At 46.3% G+C, this 17,386-nt stretch overlaps 1 protein-coding gene across 3 annotated transcripts in view; it reads left to right on the top strand.

Annotated features, from left to right (window-relative positions):
* Positions 1 to 17,386, top strand: part of MYO7B (myosin VIIB) — a 55,899-nt gene that overhangs the window by 31,025 nt on the left and 7,488 nt on the right. For 2 of the 3 annotated variants that reach the window (XM_056358514.1, XM_056358515.1), the window contains exons 25-42: positions 305 to 472; positions 733 to 813; positions 1,389 to 1,516; positions 3,038 to 3,164; positions 4,419 to 4,538; positions 5,322 to 5,495; positions 6,241 to 6,468; positions 6,913 to 7,080; positions 7,684 to 7,801; positions 7,897 to 8,023; positions 8,771 to 8,940; positions 9,627 to 9,808; positions 10,638 to 10,765; positions 11,307 to 11,464; positions 11,932 to 12,085; positions 14,115 to 14,270; positions 17,007 to 17,112; positions 17,249 to 17,362. In XM_056358514.1, coding sequence (XP_056214489.1) covers positions 305 to 472; positions 733 to 813; positions 1,389 to 1,516; positions 3,038 to 3,164; positions 4,419 to 4,538; positions 5,322 to 5,495; positions 6,241 to 6,468; positions 6,913 to 7,080; positions 7,684 to 7,801; positions 7,897 to 8,023; positions 8,771 to 8,940; positions 9,627 to 9,808; positions 10,638 to 10,765; positions 11,307 to 11,464; positions 11,932 to 12,085; positions 14,115 to 14,270; positions 17,007 to 17,112; positions 17,249 to 17,362 — 2,607 coding nt within the window. The remainder of the gene's footprint in view (positions 1 to 304; positions 473 to 732; positions 814 to 1,388; positions 1,517 to 3,037; positions 3,165 to 4,418; positions 4,539 to 5,321; positions 5,496 to 6,240; positions 6,469 to 6,912; positions 7,081 to 7,683; positions 7,802 to 7,896; positions 8,024 to 8,770; positions 8,941 to 9,626; positions 9,809 to 10,637; positions 10,766 to 11,306; positions 11,465 to 11,931; positions 12,086 to 14,114; positions 14,271 to 17,006; positions 17,113 to 17,248; positions 17,363 to 17,386) is intronic. The other variant, XM_056358516.1, reaches the window with a different exon arrangement.

Raw genomic sequence — 17,386 nt, 5'->3', positions numbered from 1 at the left:
TCTGCCTTGCTCCAGCCACAACACACCTGCACGGTGCCACTAAAGGGAATGGTGGAGGCTCAGCAATCGCAGAGCAAATCTGGCATTCACACTAGAGCTGCACCCTAGCATGAGAGCATTGTGAATGTTGCTCTCATGTTGTTTGATGTGAAAGTAAACTCCTGGTGTAAATGGCAGGAGGGGACAGGAATTTTAACAACTTGGATTGGGTACAGGAAGAAGATGCTCTTATCTAAACAGGCAGAAACGACATGAGACCATTGGTTCTCCTGGCGGTGTCTGACTGTGCTTTCTGCCCCTACAGGCTTCTCTAGTTGTGTGGGTTTTCATCCTGAGGTTCATGGGGGACCTGCCAGAGCCAGCCATGTTTGCCAAGAATGCCACCATCAAGAGCGGCTCCGTGATGACACAGATATATGACACAATTGGCAGGAAAAACCAGGTCCAGTTCAGGAACGACAGCCCAAATATGGTGAGAGGAGCAGGCTATGTCTGTATTTTCATGTGCTTTCCTTGGTTTCTGTGCTGTTCTCCCAAGAGTGCGAAAAGCAAAGGAACCCTTTCATGCTACTGCACATGAAATGCAGAAGTGCAAGGGACCTCTGTCAGTCCTGAAATTCTGGCAGGAGGGAACAAGACAAAAACATCTCCATTTGAGTATCTTCCTGTCCTTAATGAATCATTCTTGCTGTGCATTAAACTGATTTCCTATAATGGTAATGTATGTTGCAGAGAGAAAGCAGAAAGGATAACAGGATTTCAAAAGGGATCTCTTCCCTGAAGCTCAAGCGGTCATCCAAGTTGACGGGGAAGGTAAGAGGTGGAAATAAATTGCTTCCCCTAAGTCTTCTTGCCTGGAACCTTTTATCTTTACCTTCTGACAGATGTTATGTGACAGCAGCCTCCCAGCTGGGAACTTGTTCCCCTGCCAAGCCAGCACAGCCCTGCGTATGGGGTACCTGGTGCACTGTTCTTTTGAAATTATCTCCGTGTACAATGCTGTCATTCATGCTCTGGCAGATTACTTCCATCCGTTCCTGCCGCAGAGTGATGCCTGAACACAGGGAAGAAGTTATTACTGAGAATTGTTGGTGTTACAGAACAGTTTGCCCAAAGCCCTGAGAAGGCTGAGAACCACCGTGTCCTTAGGGCTGTACAGGACAGTATAAGAAAGTTCTCTTGGCCAGGTATCCTGCTGGAGCACAGAATTTATGAGTTAGCTTGAGAGAGGGAGGAGGGGAAATATGGCCTGTTCCTAACTGCTCCTGCACTGAGCAGAAAATTTTAGCCAGGAAGATTGAGCAGGAACGTCTCTCACTTCTGGGGGAGCTGCCTGGCAAGAGGGGAGGTTTCTAGAGCACTCTGGGGTTCTGCTTGGTTTCTTTCAGGTGACAGACCAACTGAAAAATGGAGAAGAGGCTTTCCAAGAGGACAGCTCGATCTCTGAGAGACCGATGTCCAACCTAGAAAAAGTGCACTTCATTATTGGCAACGCAATCCTGCGTCCTGCCATCAGGTAGGAAATTTGTACCTCCTTTCTAGGACCAGGCACCCATTAGATCAAGGAGATTCAGCATCCCCTTTCCACGGTTCCAGACATTTTCCAGATTCTGGCAATGTCTCACACTTCTCTCTGGAGATTCCTGGCTGAAAGCCCAAGGTAGTCACACAGAACTGAGACTGCAGGCCACACACCTCTTTGGAGGGTAGTTCCCCTTTATCAGAGGGGACCGAGAATGACTCCCCTACGGCCTTTTGTGGTATCCTCATGCTGTAGTTTGTCAGCTGCCTCCAAGTATGGCTTTCTGAGCACCCCACACACACGCAGTGGGGCAGAGCTCAGGGCTGTAACCCAGCAGCACCTGGCGGTGGAACGCAGCCCTGGTATGGGGGAGAAGAAATGCTCAGAAGAGTAAGAAATATGGAACTGATGTACACTAGGTGTGTAAGAGGTGTTCCTAACCTGTTTCCCAATTAGCCTCTTGTTGAGCCCTCAAGCAATGTCCCCAGATCAAATGGTTGAAGGCCTGGCTCACTAAAAGAAGAAATCCTGCTCATAAGCAGCATGAGGCTGGACCTTAGGCCAAGCATGGTGTGAAGAGCAGACAGAAGCTGGTTTGTTCTGACCTGACCCTGAGGATTCTCTCCTCCTTTTTAGCCCATTTTAACTTATGCAACACTATTCTGTAACAGCCCATAGGCACAGGCCTTGACCACAGCCACGGGCTGCATTCCTCTCTGCATAGTTGGTTTGTTTCAGTCAGGATGCTCCCTGAAGCACATCTTCAGCTGGCAAAAATCTTACGTCAAGCTATCGTAATAGCCACAGGCTAAGCGTCTACTCCCTTGGTCTGTGTTTCATCATATGTCCTATCTGGGAACAAAAAACTCATCCACCTTGTGTCCTCCCACATCAGACTTGCCAAATGCGTGTTCCAAGTCCAGAATATTTAAGACAATCTTAAAATAGCAGTTCTGTTTGTATGCAGATTTTTGCATCTGTTCCCCATATGTCCTTGCTGCAGGCAACTTGCATTTTCAGCAGCTCAGTCTGAAGCACCTTTGCCTCCATTCCTGTGCAAAGACTCACTCCAAGTTTACTGAAAGTATAAAATTAATCCTGTGCAAAGACTCGCTCCAAGTTTACTGAAAGTATAAAATTAATCAGGGTGTCCCCCTATCCTTATCCCAAAGCCCACATATGAGCAGACAAGAGCCATGAGATACAAGCCACATACTGTAGAGAGCTTAGAGCAAGTTTCACGTGTGGGGGGCAGCAGTGCCGTTTCACACTGGATGATCTGGCAGTTATTGTCCCTGCACAGTTCCCCTGCTTGTCACAGGAGGTAATCCAGCGTGGGAATTGCACTTGAACTGCTCGAGTAACAGGGGGTGGTAAAGGGTGCTAAGTATACCTTGAGCCTTTTCCTGCCAAAAATAATCATGCTGCAATCATGCCAAGCTTGCAGTGGAAACTTAGCCAAAGACAGTTCAGGCAGTGAATCATTATCTGTTGCTTTCCCATGTTTTATTACAGAGATGAGATTTATTGCCAGATTTGCAAACAACTCACTGAGAACAGCAACAGGAGCAGCTATGCTCGAGGCTGGATCCTTCTGTCACTTTGCCTTGGTTGCTTTCCTCCTTCAGACACATTTGTGAAGGTACGCTACTAACCTTTCCTACAGCAGCTTAAATGCCTCAGCTGATCTGGTTTCTTGTGCGTGTTGGTGTTTTAATATAGAGAACCACATAAACTGTTTGGCTGCCATAGCAGGTGGTGCTGTGATTTTAGCAGAAACTATCTCATCTCATATGCTTACCTGGGAATTTAAAAATAAAGCAGATCAAATAACTCAGGGGGGCAGTATAAAATCACGCGCACACGCACACGCGCACACACTCACACTTTACCAGTTCTTAGCTTACATCTCCAAGCCCTACAAAATCCAATAGAGAGAGATCTGGCCTTTTTCATTATTAATCATTCATTAATTTCCAAATTTAAAGGGATGATAAATCCACTTCATGACAGGAAAGAAACCCCAACAGCCTGTGGTTCCAATTTGACATCAGTCTTCCTCCTAGGTCTTAGCGACAAACAGAATCCATAGATAAGCCTGACTCTTCAGCCTGGCTTTATTTATGCCCTAGCTCAAACGATTAACCTAATCATAAATGCTGCTAAATGGACACTACTCGGAACAAACCAGACACAAGCCATAGACATATTTTGACATCAATCTTCATCCAAAGACTGTGAACCACACAGAATTCATGAAAGACATGATCATACTCTATCTCTAGGAATATTCTTAATCATTAAAATAACCAGGTGACTGGCTCGTGCTTGCTCTAAATATGAGTATGTCAGTACAAGGCCATGCTTACACCATGTCATTGAAGATATCAGAGCCATACAAACTCCAAAAGCTCAGTTCATGCACTCCTCCTCTTCTGGATGTCCAATCTTAATCCTTAATCATGGACTTTATTGATATTGCTAGAGAACTTAGTAAAACTAAAAGTAACCATCGTCACCAGTCCTAACCTGCAATTAGCCCTCTTCCCAGCACTTTTGTTCATACAGAATGTCAAAAGAGTTCAGGCTCTTCAGTTGGAATCACTAACACTTGCCCTAACCTAATTGTAAGAATGAAGTCTCCACTGTCTAATATTTATTGTGTAGTTAAACATAGTGAATAGACTGACACAAGTCTTCTTCTTGCAGAATGAATGAAAACTTGGTGTCTCAAACCTCCTTTTTCAAAACACTAATGCCAACCCTAACCTTTAATACTTTCTAGTGAACTGTAAGCTAACTGGTCACTCTAATCCAGTAGATCAACTGCAGGAGGTTTCTAATGTTTTATCAGGATTACTGTTTCCCAATTCTTTCTTATGCTCTGTGCATATAGTACCTGTTGAATTTCATCCACCACGGGCCCACAGGCTATGCACCATATTGTGCTGAACGTCTGAGACGTACCTATGTCAACGGGGCACGGACTGAACCTCCGAGCTGGCTAGAACTTCAGGTAGCAACTCCCTTTTTGCTTGATTGTATCAATCTGTGTCATTTTATACTGGATTGCATTTACTAACCTGTGCTAACAGATCTTCCCAACTCCGATCATGCAAATCAATTGCACAAGGGGATTGAAGACCAGGTGCCTTGGTCTGGGCAGCTTCTCAGATGCACCTCTTCTGGCTACCATTAACCTAAATCCAGTGGAGGATTTAAGTTAAAGCTCTTACCATAATTTGTGGAAAGAACTGTGCAGGGCTTATGCTTTTAAAATGGAGGGAGGAAGTGTGTATGATAGGGTTATATTGCCTCCCCCCCCGCTCCTTCAAATATCACCCTAGCAATTAGAAGGCACACGCATACCCACTTCAAGTGAAAACTTCAGTTCAATTCCTTCCTAAATTTGTGCGACCCTATTGCCTATCACACATCTCCCTGGGTGAAGTACTTGCTGCACGCCGTCTCTCTACTGATGCATGTCAGGCTGCACCCAAAAGTCATCAGGCCAAATAAGGCTTATAAAAAAAGTTCGTCAGTCCACACTGTTATGTGATAATCAGCTCCCCTGAGCTGTGGGGAGGCGAGAACTTGAGTCCAGTGCTGCTCCTGGGGTGTAATTTATATTTAAGACTCACCATGCTTTGAAGAAACTGTGTGGGTGTCAGAGATTCACTTAAAGATTGTTGACTAGGGTGTACAGTGTGTGGAGATCTTAAACCTAAATGTCTTCATTCTTCACAGAAAAGTAAGGTTTTCCCAGAATTCATGTCTCTCATTTAACTCTGACTTACAGGCAACGAAGCAGAAGAAACCCATTATGTTTAACGTCACCCTGATGAATGGCCAAAGCATCACTGTCCCTGCAGACTCTGCTTCCATTGCCAAAGAGATCTGTCAGTTCATAGCAGATAAAACCAAACTGAAGGACATGTTTGGTTTTTCGCTCTACATCGCTGTGTTTGATAAGGTAAAGTGTAGAAAAATAGAAGGAAAGCTCCCTTCTCTTTCTGTGCAGTTGCTGCTGCCTACCCAGCCTCACTGAGGACTCCCTCTGGCTTCTGGAAGCACCCCTGTACCAGTTCTATGCTCAAACCAAACCAGCTCTGAATCCTACCTGAATCTCAGCACCTGATAATCCCATTCTGCCTTTCATTGCACTGCTGCACATCACTCTCTTGGTCTGTGTTACAGTACTGCTGATGCAGCCCCTATCCTGCAGCACCGGAAGCCCAGGTCCTCGCCAGGGCTGCTGCTGTTAGCTCGCACGCTGGCATTTTAGCCTCTCCTTCCCTTTGCTTTTTTTTTTTTTTTACAGTTATGCTGTAAAACAGACATACACAGCCAGATGACATCTTGAAGCTCAGGCTCAGCCATCGATAGCAGAGAAATTAATTCAGGGATGGAATTTCTGTTTAGATTACAGCAACACTTGCACATGTGCTTAAGGGCCTATACAGGGGACAAGGGAAGTCCAAGGAGACTAACAGAAGACTGTGAGCCAGAGCTGCTTTGTCTTAACTTCCAACTCATTTTTCCCAATACCATCCCTGTGCATAAAAATACACACACTTATCAAAGTACAACTTGCACATCCATCTGCTTACGTCTTCAGAGTGTCTCTTACTGTCAGGAGACCAGGAGCTTTGGGTTTGTTGTCCTTCACTCAGACCTAAAGCAAGCATGCCAGTACACGCAGTGTCCCTTTGTTCTAGGTCTGGTCACTGGGTGGGGGACGAGATCACGTCCTGGATGCCATCTCGCAGTGTGAACAGCTAGCGAAGGAGCGGGGCACCCATGAACGCAATGCGCCCTGGCGGCTCTATTTCCGGAAGGAAATCTTCACTCCCTGGCACAACTCCAAGGAGGATCCTATCAGCACTGATCTCATTTACCACCAAGTCATTCGCGGCATCCGTTTTGGAGAGTACCGTTGTGAGAAGGTGGGTCTCCTTATTCATCCTCTTGAAGAGGATGAAAACTATATTAATGTTTCCCACATTAAAAAGCAGGAAGGTGAAAGAAGTTTCTAGTGGCTATGAGCAACCCTTCCCTTCTTAATGAACAATTCCTGTCCAGGTGATTGTACCAGCTGTCACACTGGCAGCTGTAATTAATACATTTGGTTTTCTGCAACTTTCAGTTCATGTGGCAGTTGGAGGCGTGTCCAAAGGCATAGTTTGGGTCCTTTTAAAATATCTTTGCTAATAATCTGTTTGATGCTATGATTGTGTGATGTTCATCTCCCCTTACGCTGGATGACTGTCAAGAGTTACCCAGACAGAAATGGAGAAAAGCCAGTTCCTAAGCAGGCTTCAAGGCTGAATGAGGCTATCTGGACTTTGTGACATCTTTCTAGGCCTCTTTTAATGGATTCATTGTTGCAGGAGGAGGATTTGGTGGAGATAGGGGCAAAATATTGTTACATCCAGTTTGGAGATTCCATCCACAATGAACTTGTGCAGAAGGTGCTCCATGACTGTATCCCAGTGAAACAGCTGAAGTCCAAGCCCCTGGAAAAGTGGGTGAGCCTTATAACCTATGCACACGCTAAGGTAAGAGGTTTGGCTGGCACTGCTGCGTAACCACTCGCGCACCAGCTTCTGCTTCTTTCACCATTTCCATTTATGAATAGTCTGTTGGGGGAAAGAAGGAAAAACATCTCAGTTTGTGTATCCCAAACAGTTAATCAGGGCTGGGGGAGAGGAGAACCTTTCCACTCACTCTTCCATATAGGGGCTCAGCAGGGGGGCAGAATGAAAAAAGTATATTTCAGTCTCTGGATAGAGTATCTTTTACAGCTCTCTATCTTCCATCTGACAATCGAGTCAGGATGGGCGTGGGATGGAATATTGGTTTTGATCTGGAAGTGGGTTATGTGAATTATTTCCATGGCACCCAAAGTGCGTTAGACTGAACAGATCAGTGAGTGGGGATTTGAGGGAAATCTGGAATCCACATGCCTGTGGGTGGCCTCAGCTGCATGTGGCTTGAGCCCCTGGAGGCTGCTCCTGGTGTGACTTTGTCCAGGTACCCCTGACACCAATGACAGCAGAGGGCTGTTGGGGACCTCTGGGATGAGGCCCGCTCTTTATTGTCTGCAGATCGTGCAAATCAGATTTTACTGAGAAAACCTTGGGTATCTTTTTATACTGCAGGCCCCATACACACAGGACCGTCTGTCTCGTCAGACTGTAAAGGAACAACTCGTAGATTTTGCTCGCTTTCAGTGGCCTTTGCTTTTTTCTCGATTCTTTGAAGTCACTAAATTTTCAGGTAATACCTTGAGCCTGGGAGTAGAGGACAGATATAATATCAATAGAGGAGGACAATGTATAGTATTGATAAGGAGCTTTTTTCTACATTTTCAGGTCCCAGCTTGCCCAAGAACCACTTCATTGTTGCCATAAATTGGAAAGGTATCTACTTCTTGGATGAGTCGGAAAAAAGGCTCCTTGAGCTGACTTTCCCAGAGATAACTGGCATCCACACCAACAGGTGAGTGCCCCAGAAAGACAAGATGTGAGGAAGGCATCTCTGCCTACACTCAGAAAGGGTCTTCCACCTAGGAGGGAGGTGTAGTTTCTCTGCCATCCCCCTGGATCTGAGCCTGGAAAGGTGGTTTAGCCTAGGTCTGAGAAAAAGGGACAAGTTCTGAGCAGCCTGTAAAGGAAATACTGAATTGGCTGGATCTTCCCAGCTGGTGGAAGGGAAAGATGACCCTGCTCAGCCAGAAAGGTGTAAGGAAGCACAGACATGCATCAAGACAGGAATGGCCCAAATAACTAACGCAGTTCAGCCATCCTCTGTTGTTCGTGCCGGGAGTTGTATACTTCTTGAGCACAATGGACCTGAACAAGATAACTGAGGGACAGAGGGTAACCATTGGCTTGCTGAGGACACACATCCCTGCATCAGATCATTCAAAGACCAGAGTCTTACATACACAAAATTACCTCTGTGAAGGGCCATCAGAGATTTAATTAGTTGCCTGGTTACTCCAAAAGAAGGGTGCTCTTTTGTCTGTAATGAAGCACTTTTGTACAAAACATGGTGGAGTCCAGAATGAATTTGAACCACTTCAGTCCTTCACACCTACTAACTCATGAGAAGGCAAATTAAGAACTACCAATACTTACTGCAAGGGAGTTGTCTGCAAGGAGGTGTAGGTTCCTTGGCTGGGACTGCAGATGGGTCTGTAAGTGTTTCAGATGCTCTGGTAACAAACCGTTCAATAATACGTAGGGCAGTGAAGTCTTTTGGACAGAGTTGCACTCTCATCACACTTCATGCCGAGGAGTTTGTCCTGACATCTGTAAACAGCGTTGTCATTGCTGAACTGGTGGTCATGTTCCTGGAAGGACTGAAGAAGAGATCACGATTCGCTGTGGCAATGCAGGAGAAAAAATCCCAAGGTAAGCCTTAAAACTTTTCTACAGAGCAGGGAAGGATTCTTGAAAGAGCCCACAGCACTTGTTTGAAAGAGCTCAAAGGAAAGAGGGAGAACTTCAGCAAGAGTCCCTTTGCTCCAGAAGGGATGCATAGCGATCAGCACAGCGATGCTGGGCAATAAGGCAATGGGATTCAATACCTTTGCATAAAAATCACTTTTCCTTACTCCTTCTACTTCTTCGCATACTTTATTTAGATAGAACAGCATCAAACAGCTCCAGGCTCCCTGGAAATACTTTCTAGAAAAATTTCATGGAGGTGGTAAACTGGAATTTTCTGTGGAACATAGGTGGCTGGAACAGATAAGGGGGGATTAAAATGTAAACACTAACTTTACCTACTCACAAATATTGAGTTTCTTTCCATGCTTTACTGCCAGATCTAGACACAAAGTCAGCATGTATTTGAATCGAATGGAGCTTTACCATTGCCCTTGATATACCAAAATCAGGCTGTCAGAGGAGATTTAAATGATTTGTCTGAAGCGTTACTGGATAATTAGCCGTATTTACACAAATCACAAATCACTTTCTATTGCTAATTGAATTCAGGCCTTCAGAATACAATTCCCTTGTCTTTCGTGCTACAATCCTTTTGTGTTTTCTTGGACTGTCAAGCCTGAACAGTACTCCCTTATTCTGTTTTCCAGAAGACCCTGCCATCCTGTCCTTCAAGAAGGGAGACATGCTAATCTTCACTGAAGACAAAAGGCTGGAGGCAAACTCTGGCTGGATCTGTGCCCAGAATGAAAGGACAGGCAAAACAGGGAACGTATTTTTGGAAGAGATCTACATCATTCCTTCTCTCACAAAACCCTCTAGTCAAGTGCTGGTAAGAAAAGCTGTATATTCTCTTTGAAGCGACTGGAAGATAAATAGTAATAACGATGTTAAATATGATTAAACTTGTAACTGGAAGTTAGTCGTTCCTCCGAAGTCAGACAAGTTCTGTAACTCCCATTGAAGCAAAGCATTTCATTCTGTCCTGTCTGAAAACAAAACTAAAACTAGCTCAGACTCTAAGGTGAAGATCGCAGTTGCACAAAAGCAATGACTTTGCAAAAACCAGTCTTTTTACCATTAGTGATTTCAGTGCCTGGAATTGGTAGCAATTAATGGAAATGGGTGTGCAGTTGAATTTTCCTGCATTCACACTGGGCTTGATTGGTGATCATACGTTATGTCTCAAGGGAAGCTCTAAGTGCAGCAGGTTACTCTAAAAGAATATGCTCTTCGAGAGAGTCGACGTTTCCCATCGATCACTCTGCTAACAATTTTGTCTTCAGTTTTGGAGATTCGGGATATTGGATACTGTGCTAACAAGTACAAAGCACAGTACAAGTACACAAATGCTACAAAAAGTGGGGGGAAAACACACTGGGGGTAAGCAGATGCATTTTTAGCCAGTGTTGTGTTTTGGATAATCACATACATTTTGATGGCCTCTACTGTTGGGTCTATGGAATTTGCTTCCTTGAGCTGACTATTTCCAAGTCTTTCTTGAGTCTCTGAAGATGCTGCTTAGGGGACGTAAGGCCTCCTGCAGCACAGACTGCTCAGGTTCAGTACGCACGATGTGCACGCATACGCTGAGTAACACCTGACAATCTGTGCAGAGGCCTGTGTCCATGTGACATCTCCACATGGCTGTATCATTCCAGAGTTTGCTGATGATGTCTCCAGACCAGAGGAGGACAGCTTCACAGAACTCCTACATGGATGAACCTGATGAAGAGGATCTGAGAGTGAAGCCTTACACCCTGGAGGAATTCTCCTATGAATACTTCAGGTGAAACTCTCTGTGTAGTTTTTGCCCTAGGAAAGTTCTTGTTCATCTTCAGTGATCCTTAAAGCCTAGGATGTAATGGCATCTCCCATTTCTAATTGGGTTTCTTCTTTTTGTTTCCTGTGATTAAGTGTGACTTGGGATGTGCAGAGATTCTGGCACATGGCCATCTTTCATCTGCAGAAATGCGAAGGGAAGGGTAGAAGAACCACAGTTGGACTTCTTTTTTTCCAGCAGGGCCTGTTCTTGCTTCTAACCCCTTCTTCTTCAGCACTTACCAGCTAGTGAGGAGGCACAACATCTCAGGCCTTGGAGAGCAAGGGAAAAATTAGTCTTCTAAAATTTCTCTTCTTTTTGCAAGCCTTCTCCCTTCTGAATCTACAAGATTTTTTGTAGATTTGGCTGTTCTTGTTGACTTGCATTACGAAAGGAGATATGAGATCAAAGAACATGCCCAGAGATAAGTCTTTGTAGTAATGGCCTCCTATGATCATAGCAATACTGATCCAGGAATTTTGTATTGCCTGCACTTATCTTCATTCAGGACTCCAGAGAAGGAATCCATCAGCAAAGCTGTTCTCCAGAAATCCCGTGGGCGCAGCCAACTGTGGGCACACTCTAAGGAGCCCTTGAAACAGCCCTTGCTGAAGAGAGCGTGCACAGACCCTGATCTTCGAGACTTGGCCTGTCAGGCCTTCACTGATATCCTTTCACTCTTCCCTTTGGGACCTGAGGACACTCAGGGGAAGGAAGAACTACCACTAAACGCACCTCCGTTAAGATAAGACGGCACCCACATTACAGGGGATACATTTACATCCAGGTGGGGGCTTTCAACTGTTTCCCTTGTCTTTGGAGGAAAGGTTCCTACTCCCTCCAATGCTCCACAACTCCTGATGGCTCACTTAAGTAAGAATGTGGCTTTAGGAATGACTGAGATTTACTGTATATGCCCAGAGCAAGCAGCTAATACAGTACAAATCCCAGCCAAGCAGTGACCGCTGCACGGGGAAAGGAGGTAGCAGACAGGCAGGGCATATTGTGCCAGACCCTCCTCCCAGCATTTGGTACTTAGGCATCAACAGAGTCACTAACGTGTTAGAATCCAAGTGAGACTTCCCATTTATCTTCCAAAACCGGCCTGCTTTTGTCCTTAACAGCACAATCACCCATCATGAAATTCATGGGAGACTATCCCTCAAAACAGACCCACTCCTCTGTGGAAGTCACTGACCAGATATTTGTAGCAGCTATCCAGGAGGAGGTCCTGCGGGATGAGATTTACTGTCAGATTATGAAGCAACTGACTGAGAACAGAAACAGGTACTCACCGGGTGCAAACACCCTGCTTCTGCAGAGCCCAGGGCTCATGTGAAGGTGCTGAGCAGCAACCCCTGCTGCACTCGCGATGGGGCAGGAGCAGCGGGGAAGGATGGCCAGATGTCGGAGTGGCACCTACCCTTCCCCCTTTTCCGAGGCAGTGCTGTGGGGGTCGCCTTTGTGGGGCACTCGGGCCCACTGCCCAGCAGCGAGAGGCCACAGAGCAGGACCCTTACCCTTGAGCTGCTGCGCTGCTCCCACCAGCGCTCAGCATCCCGCTCTGCAGAGCACGGCGTGAGGCCGGCGAGGTGTGACTGCAGCCCTTTCTCCCAAGGCATCTGTAGAGAAAATACAGCACTGCCCGGAGTTCTTGCACGCTTTCAGTGGCCGCTCTGCCAGCCCTCAGCTGGTTTGCAGTTTCCCAGTGACTGTATTTCCCTCCTGTCAGCACATAGTTCACGTAAGACTTTTTACCACCAGTGAATGCTTTTGAGTACTTCCATTAATTATACCTTTTTTAAAATATATATATTTATACTTTTAGCAAGTAAAAAAACACTTGCAAAAAAAAAATACATAAAACAATCCCCCTTGCAGAACAGATTGGTTACACAGGCCCCTGCCCATGCCCAAGTCTCTGAAACAGGCTGGTGGTGTCTTCCCCACTCGTAAAATGAGAATTTGACCTATTTCCAGGCGAACTGAATTGCAAAAAGAAGCTTAAAATAATACTAATTATTAACAAAATGGTTTGTCCTTTTCTAGCTGCATTGTGTCATGCAAAGCTTACAGCAGGAGCTTCTAGTTTCTTCTTTCTAGTTATTTTCTTACTGTTCCAAAAATATTAAATTTAGTGGAATTTTTACCATGTGTGTAACTATGAAGTGGTAAATTTCCTTGCATGCAGTAAATCTTACAGGCTATTTAACACATAGTCTGTAACCATGGTGCTAGTGCCATGCCTGAGGTACTCTACCAATGTGGCCACTGTTCTGAGAGGGATCACTGATGTGGAAAAAACAATGCTTGAAAGGTGGCTATTTCCATACATTTTCATTAGAACAGCCAAAGCAGCAAATCTTTCACCCTTCCCAGGCTACTGCGCTGTGGACCGTGTCTTGTTCTCACACAGACACACCACCGCTGTTCTACAGAGTATAAATGGGATTAAAATAGCGTGTCTTCATCTGCAAAATTAGAAAAGTAAACGAGCGCAAAGGCAGGGCCTCATTATCAGTAGTGTCTGGTGCCCGCTCAGAGGCAGACCTGCTCACTTTCCCAACCAGACCCACTTCACACCGTGTAGCGTTTCAGAGCGAACCCTGGGACACGGCTGAAGCGTGTCCTGCTCCTGGCTTTGAAGCTGGAATGACCAACCACCTCCTGGCAGCAGAGCCTTTCTTACTGGTGAGGGTGAGATGCCAGAAGAGCTTCAGCTGGCAGATTTCACAGGTCCAGAGGCTGAAAGAACTGACTTTCTGCCTGAAAATGGCATAAACTTGATCTGGAGCGTTTAAGAGCTGTAAGTACCCCATTACACAGTGCCACCTACACGCTCATTTTTCCGAGCAGGAGCACACTTAAGGAAAAGGCAGCTGCGTGCAAGTGTTTGGGCCTCGAGCAAAGCTGGCTGGCATGGGGGCAGGGGAATACAAACAGCTGATGAAGCACAATCCAAATACACTTGAGACTGAGCAGCAAATTGACAGTGGCTTTCCAAGAGGATGGCACCAGGGTCACTGCTGCCAAGACGACTGTTAAACTAGAAGCTTATCTTTATTTCTGAATGATATTTGCAACTGTCATGAATGTTTACCAGCCAGGATTTAGCATCGTCTTCGCATATGGGCTGTGGTTGGTGCACAGAAAAGGGCTGCCAGATCCTGCGGGAAGGCTCTGTTGGGTTTGCAGCGCTCTGCTGGATGGCACCACATGCCGTGATGGGAGCGTGGTTCTCTTCCTTGTAGCTGGTGTGTGGTCAAGCAAAGAATTCTATGTGGCTGTAGCAGAACAGTCTGCTTCGTGTTCACAGGTACAGCGTGACCAAGGGCTGGCAGCTCCTTTGGCTCTGCACTGGCCTGTTCCCACCCAGCAAGTCACTGCTGAAACACGCCCAGAAGTTTGTGGAGACACGTCAGAGGGAAACACTGGCCCTAGAGTGCAGTCGGAGGATTCAGACAGTGATGAGGTAAATGATGCGGCATACAGCCAGCTCAAAGCGCTCAAAAATCACAAATCAGGTGCCAAAAAGTGCACAGGCTAAAATATTGGGACTTCTCCTTTCTTTTCTCTCTTTACATTGCTTTTTTTAGTGATCATTATTTTTAATTCTCTTACGGACTTTGAACCACTAGGAGAAGTCTGTCACAGCTCTACTTTGTTCTTTCACAGAGCTAGCAACATTTTTAAAAGTTCAGCATCACACATAACGGCTTGACTCCCAGGGCTGGGTGTTTCAAACATCCTGCAGGGCATGCAGTTGAAATGAAATCCTGCAATGTCATTGATGAGGTCCTGACCTTGGTTGCCTTTGGTGAGGCAGCACGTCCTTGCCCTCCTTACACGTGCTTGAGGATCAGTCCTGAGTTCGCTGAATCTCAGCAGCACAGAGCTGCATGCGTGCAGCTAAAAAGACTAGGTTGTACTCTTGGTGGGGTGGCACTGCTGAAGTCACTGACATCTGCAGAGTGCCAAGGTGGCTCTGTTGGTTTTTCTGATGGTGAAGTAAAGCAGATCCATGCTGGGAAGAGAGGATCAACACAATTCCTTTTCTTTGAAGAAACCCAAACGAGCAAAGCCCTGACACACAGCTGCTCAACAGCAAGGCCCTTCTCAGTCCGCTAGGCATTACCCCAGTCCTGGTGAGGGTTGAAGCAACAAGGCCTCCAAACCACAGCGCTTCCTGAGCTTCTGAGTGACTTGTTGGTGTAATGAGCGTGACACAACTAGAGAGACTGGAAGGGCTACCAGGATTTCAAGGAAGGATCAACTGAACTGTACAGGAAAGGTTTCCCTAGATTCCTCCAGGCACTGAAATTACCCAGCCTGACGCTCTGAGAACACAGTGCTCTAGCATCAAGGTTAACCCCCACATTCTCCCTTCTGATGCTGCTAGAGTTGCCACCTGCCTGCCACAAAGAAGCTGCCCAGTGATTTCTCCCTCCAGCTCCTCCATCCCCCCCTTTCCCTGAGACTGGGCCCTGTGTGTGCCTGTGAGCCCTGTGGCCAGGCTCGAGGGGAACACTAACGCAGTGGCTGTCCCCCTTGCAGCGCATGGGTTTTGGCACTGCTGGGGAAATGTCACTGCACATTGAACTCGCCTTTGAAGTGCCTGAAAAATGCAGGGCAAGGAATGCTATTCATTGTTCCTTTCTATGGAGAAGACTGAAAATTTCCTGCCTCCCTATATCATGTGCTATTGATGCTCTAAGCCCTGCTGAGCTGTATAGAGCTGCTTTATGGAGCGGGGAAACAGGGAGGGAGAAGCAGAATGGGCTGTTTGGGAGGAGAATTCTATGTGCTAAACTGCCCCTGATCTGGAGCCTGGGGGATGGGAAGAGGAACAAAGACAAATGTTGTTTTCAAGAGCATTTCTTTTCCTAAGGTTAGACCTGCACCTGCTCTTAATAGATTAGACTAGACTAGGCGTGTTTCAGTTGGAAGGGACATACAATGATCATCTAGTCCAGCTTCTCCCTGTAAGTAACCTGCTGTCTTTGGAGAGGGGTGAGCAGGCAGCTCAAAGGACTGACTTACAATACGTGCGGTGGAAGCCGGCTGAGCCCCTGGGTACACCTTTTCCTCCATAAACAGCTTTACAGCTTCACCCCCAGACTCCTGGCCAGGGAACCAGCCAGCACCCTGATGGGTATTAAGCAGATCATTCCTTGGCAGTTAATTCCTAGCTGAGGCTGCAAGGAGAGATGGCCTTGTGCCTCCAGCCCAGCTATTGCACTTCCTTGGTCCCCTGTGACCTCCCTCTGCTGCAGGGCCAGGAATAGATGACCAGGCAGGGCAGGTCCCCCTCCTTACGTGCCTGCACAGTACCAAAGCACATGCTGTTCAACCTGGTTACAGTCAGGTTTTCCTTCTCCAAATGGAACTGCTACCTTATTTCATGGAAAAAAAAATAGTTTTCGAATCCACAGAACTAAAACTGGATGCCAGACTAAGCTCTCTTCCTGAGAGATCGGCCCAGCGTGACAGAGGACTCTGGCTCATAAACTAGTGTACAAAATCTCCTAACCACCTGCTCTGTGCCAGTGAGGGCAGGAAAACACAGCCCCAGGAGGGAAGGTGCTCAATTTGTCCTCAGTTTAACTGTATCAAGGCTTTTGCATGACTCGGACTTTGGGCCGGTTCCTTTGCTCTAGGTATTACCTCAAAGGACTGGGGCTGTGCAGCGTAACGCCTCTGGCTCGGTGGTTACGCTCCTGCTCTTACATAAAATGCGATGCTTCTAGCAGCCCTCTGGACTTTTCCAGTACTTGCCTCCTGAGCTGTAACTCATTTTGTGACTGAATGCATCTCTCTTTGCTGGTACAAGAATTAAATAGAATGCATTTCTCCTCGTGGCCACCGACTTCACACACTTCAATAACAGTAAGGAAAAACGTTGCTGAAGTCACAGAAGAGGTAATGGTACTGGCTAGGAAGGTGCCTTATGCATGCAGCCTCCTTGCAGAGTAGAACAGACTTTTAATATACACCCTAATAAGACCCTCAGTTTCTTGCTGTTAATACACTGCGTTTGCATTCGGGTGAAGGTCCACTAGAGCCCCCTACCCCTGTGTATCCCCCTCCCCCCGCACAGTACTAGCAGTTTGGATGGAGTCTGTTGTTCAGGTGGAATACTGTTGTTCAACTCCTCAAAGATTAAACATCCAGCACTGATCTCTCTTATGATGGTGGTGGCATTTTCCAGGAGTGGCTCCAGGAAGTGGGCACCTCATCCTGTGGAGGTTGAGGCCATCTTACAGAACAACACTAAGATCTCACACAAGATTTGTTTCCCCAATGATACAGAACAGGTGAGAACTTACTTGTTTTCCCAGCCTTGACCATTTTCCCAGCCATGATGTGTTCATGATAGGAGCACGTTTCAGGACGTTCAGTGTTCTCATTTATTCCTCTTCTCTGTGTAACAAGAATCTTGTTATCTCATAGACATTTCGTGTGGGAACAAACACCAAAATCCGGACTCTGTGTCAGAACATCGCTTCCAAATTGCAGCTGAGCTCCTGGGAAGGTTTCAGCCTCTTTGTGAAGATTGCAGACAAGGTAACTCCTCAACTATGACAGGAC

Source organism: Falco biarmicus, chromosome 13 (genome assembly GCF_023638135.1).
Source record: "Falco biarmicus isolate bFalBia1 chromosome 13, bFalBia1.pri, whole genome shotgun sequence".
Taxonomy (NCBI): domain Eukaryota; kingdom Metazoa; phylum Chordata; class Aves; order Falconiformes; family Falconidae; genus Falco; species Falco biarmicus.
The sequence above is the reverse complement of the archived record's forward strand: the minus strand, read 5'-3'. Positions and strand labels throughout refer to the sequence as shown.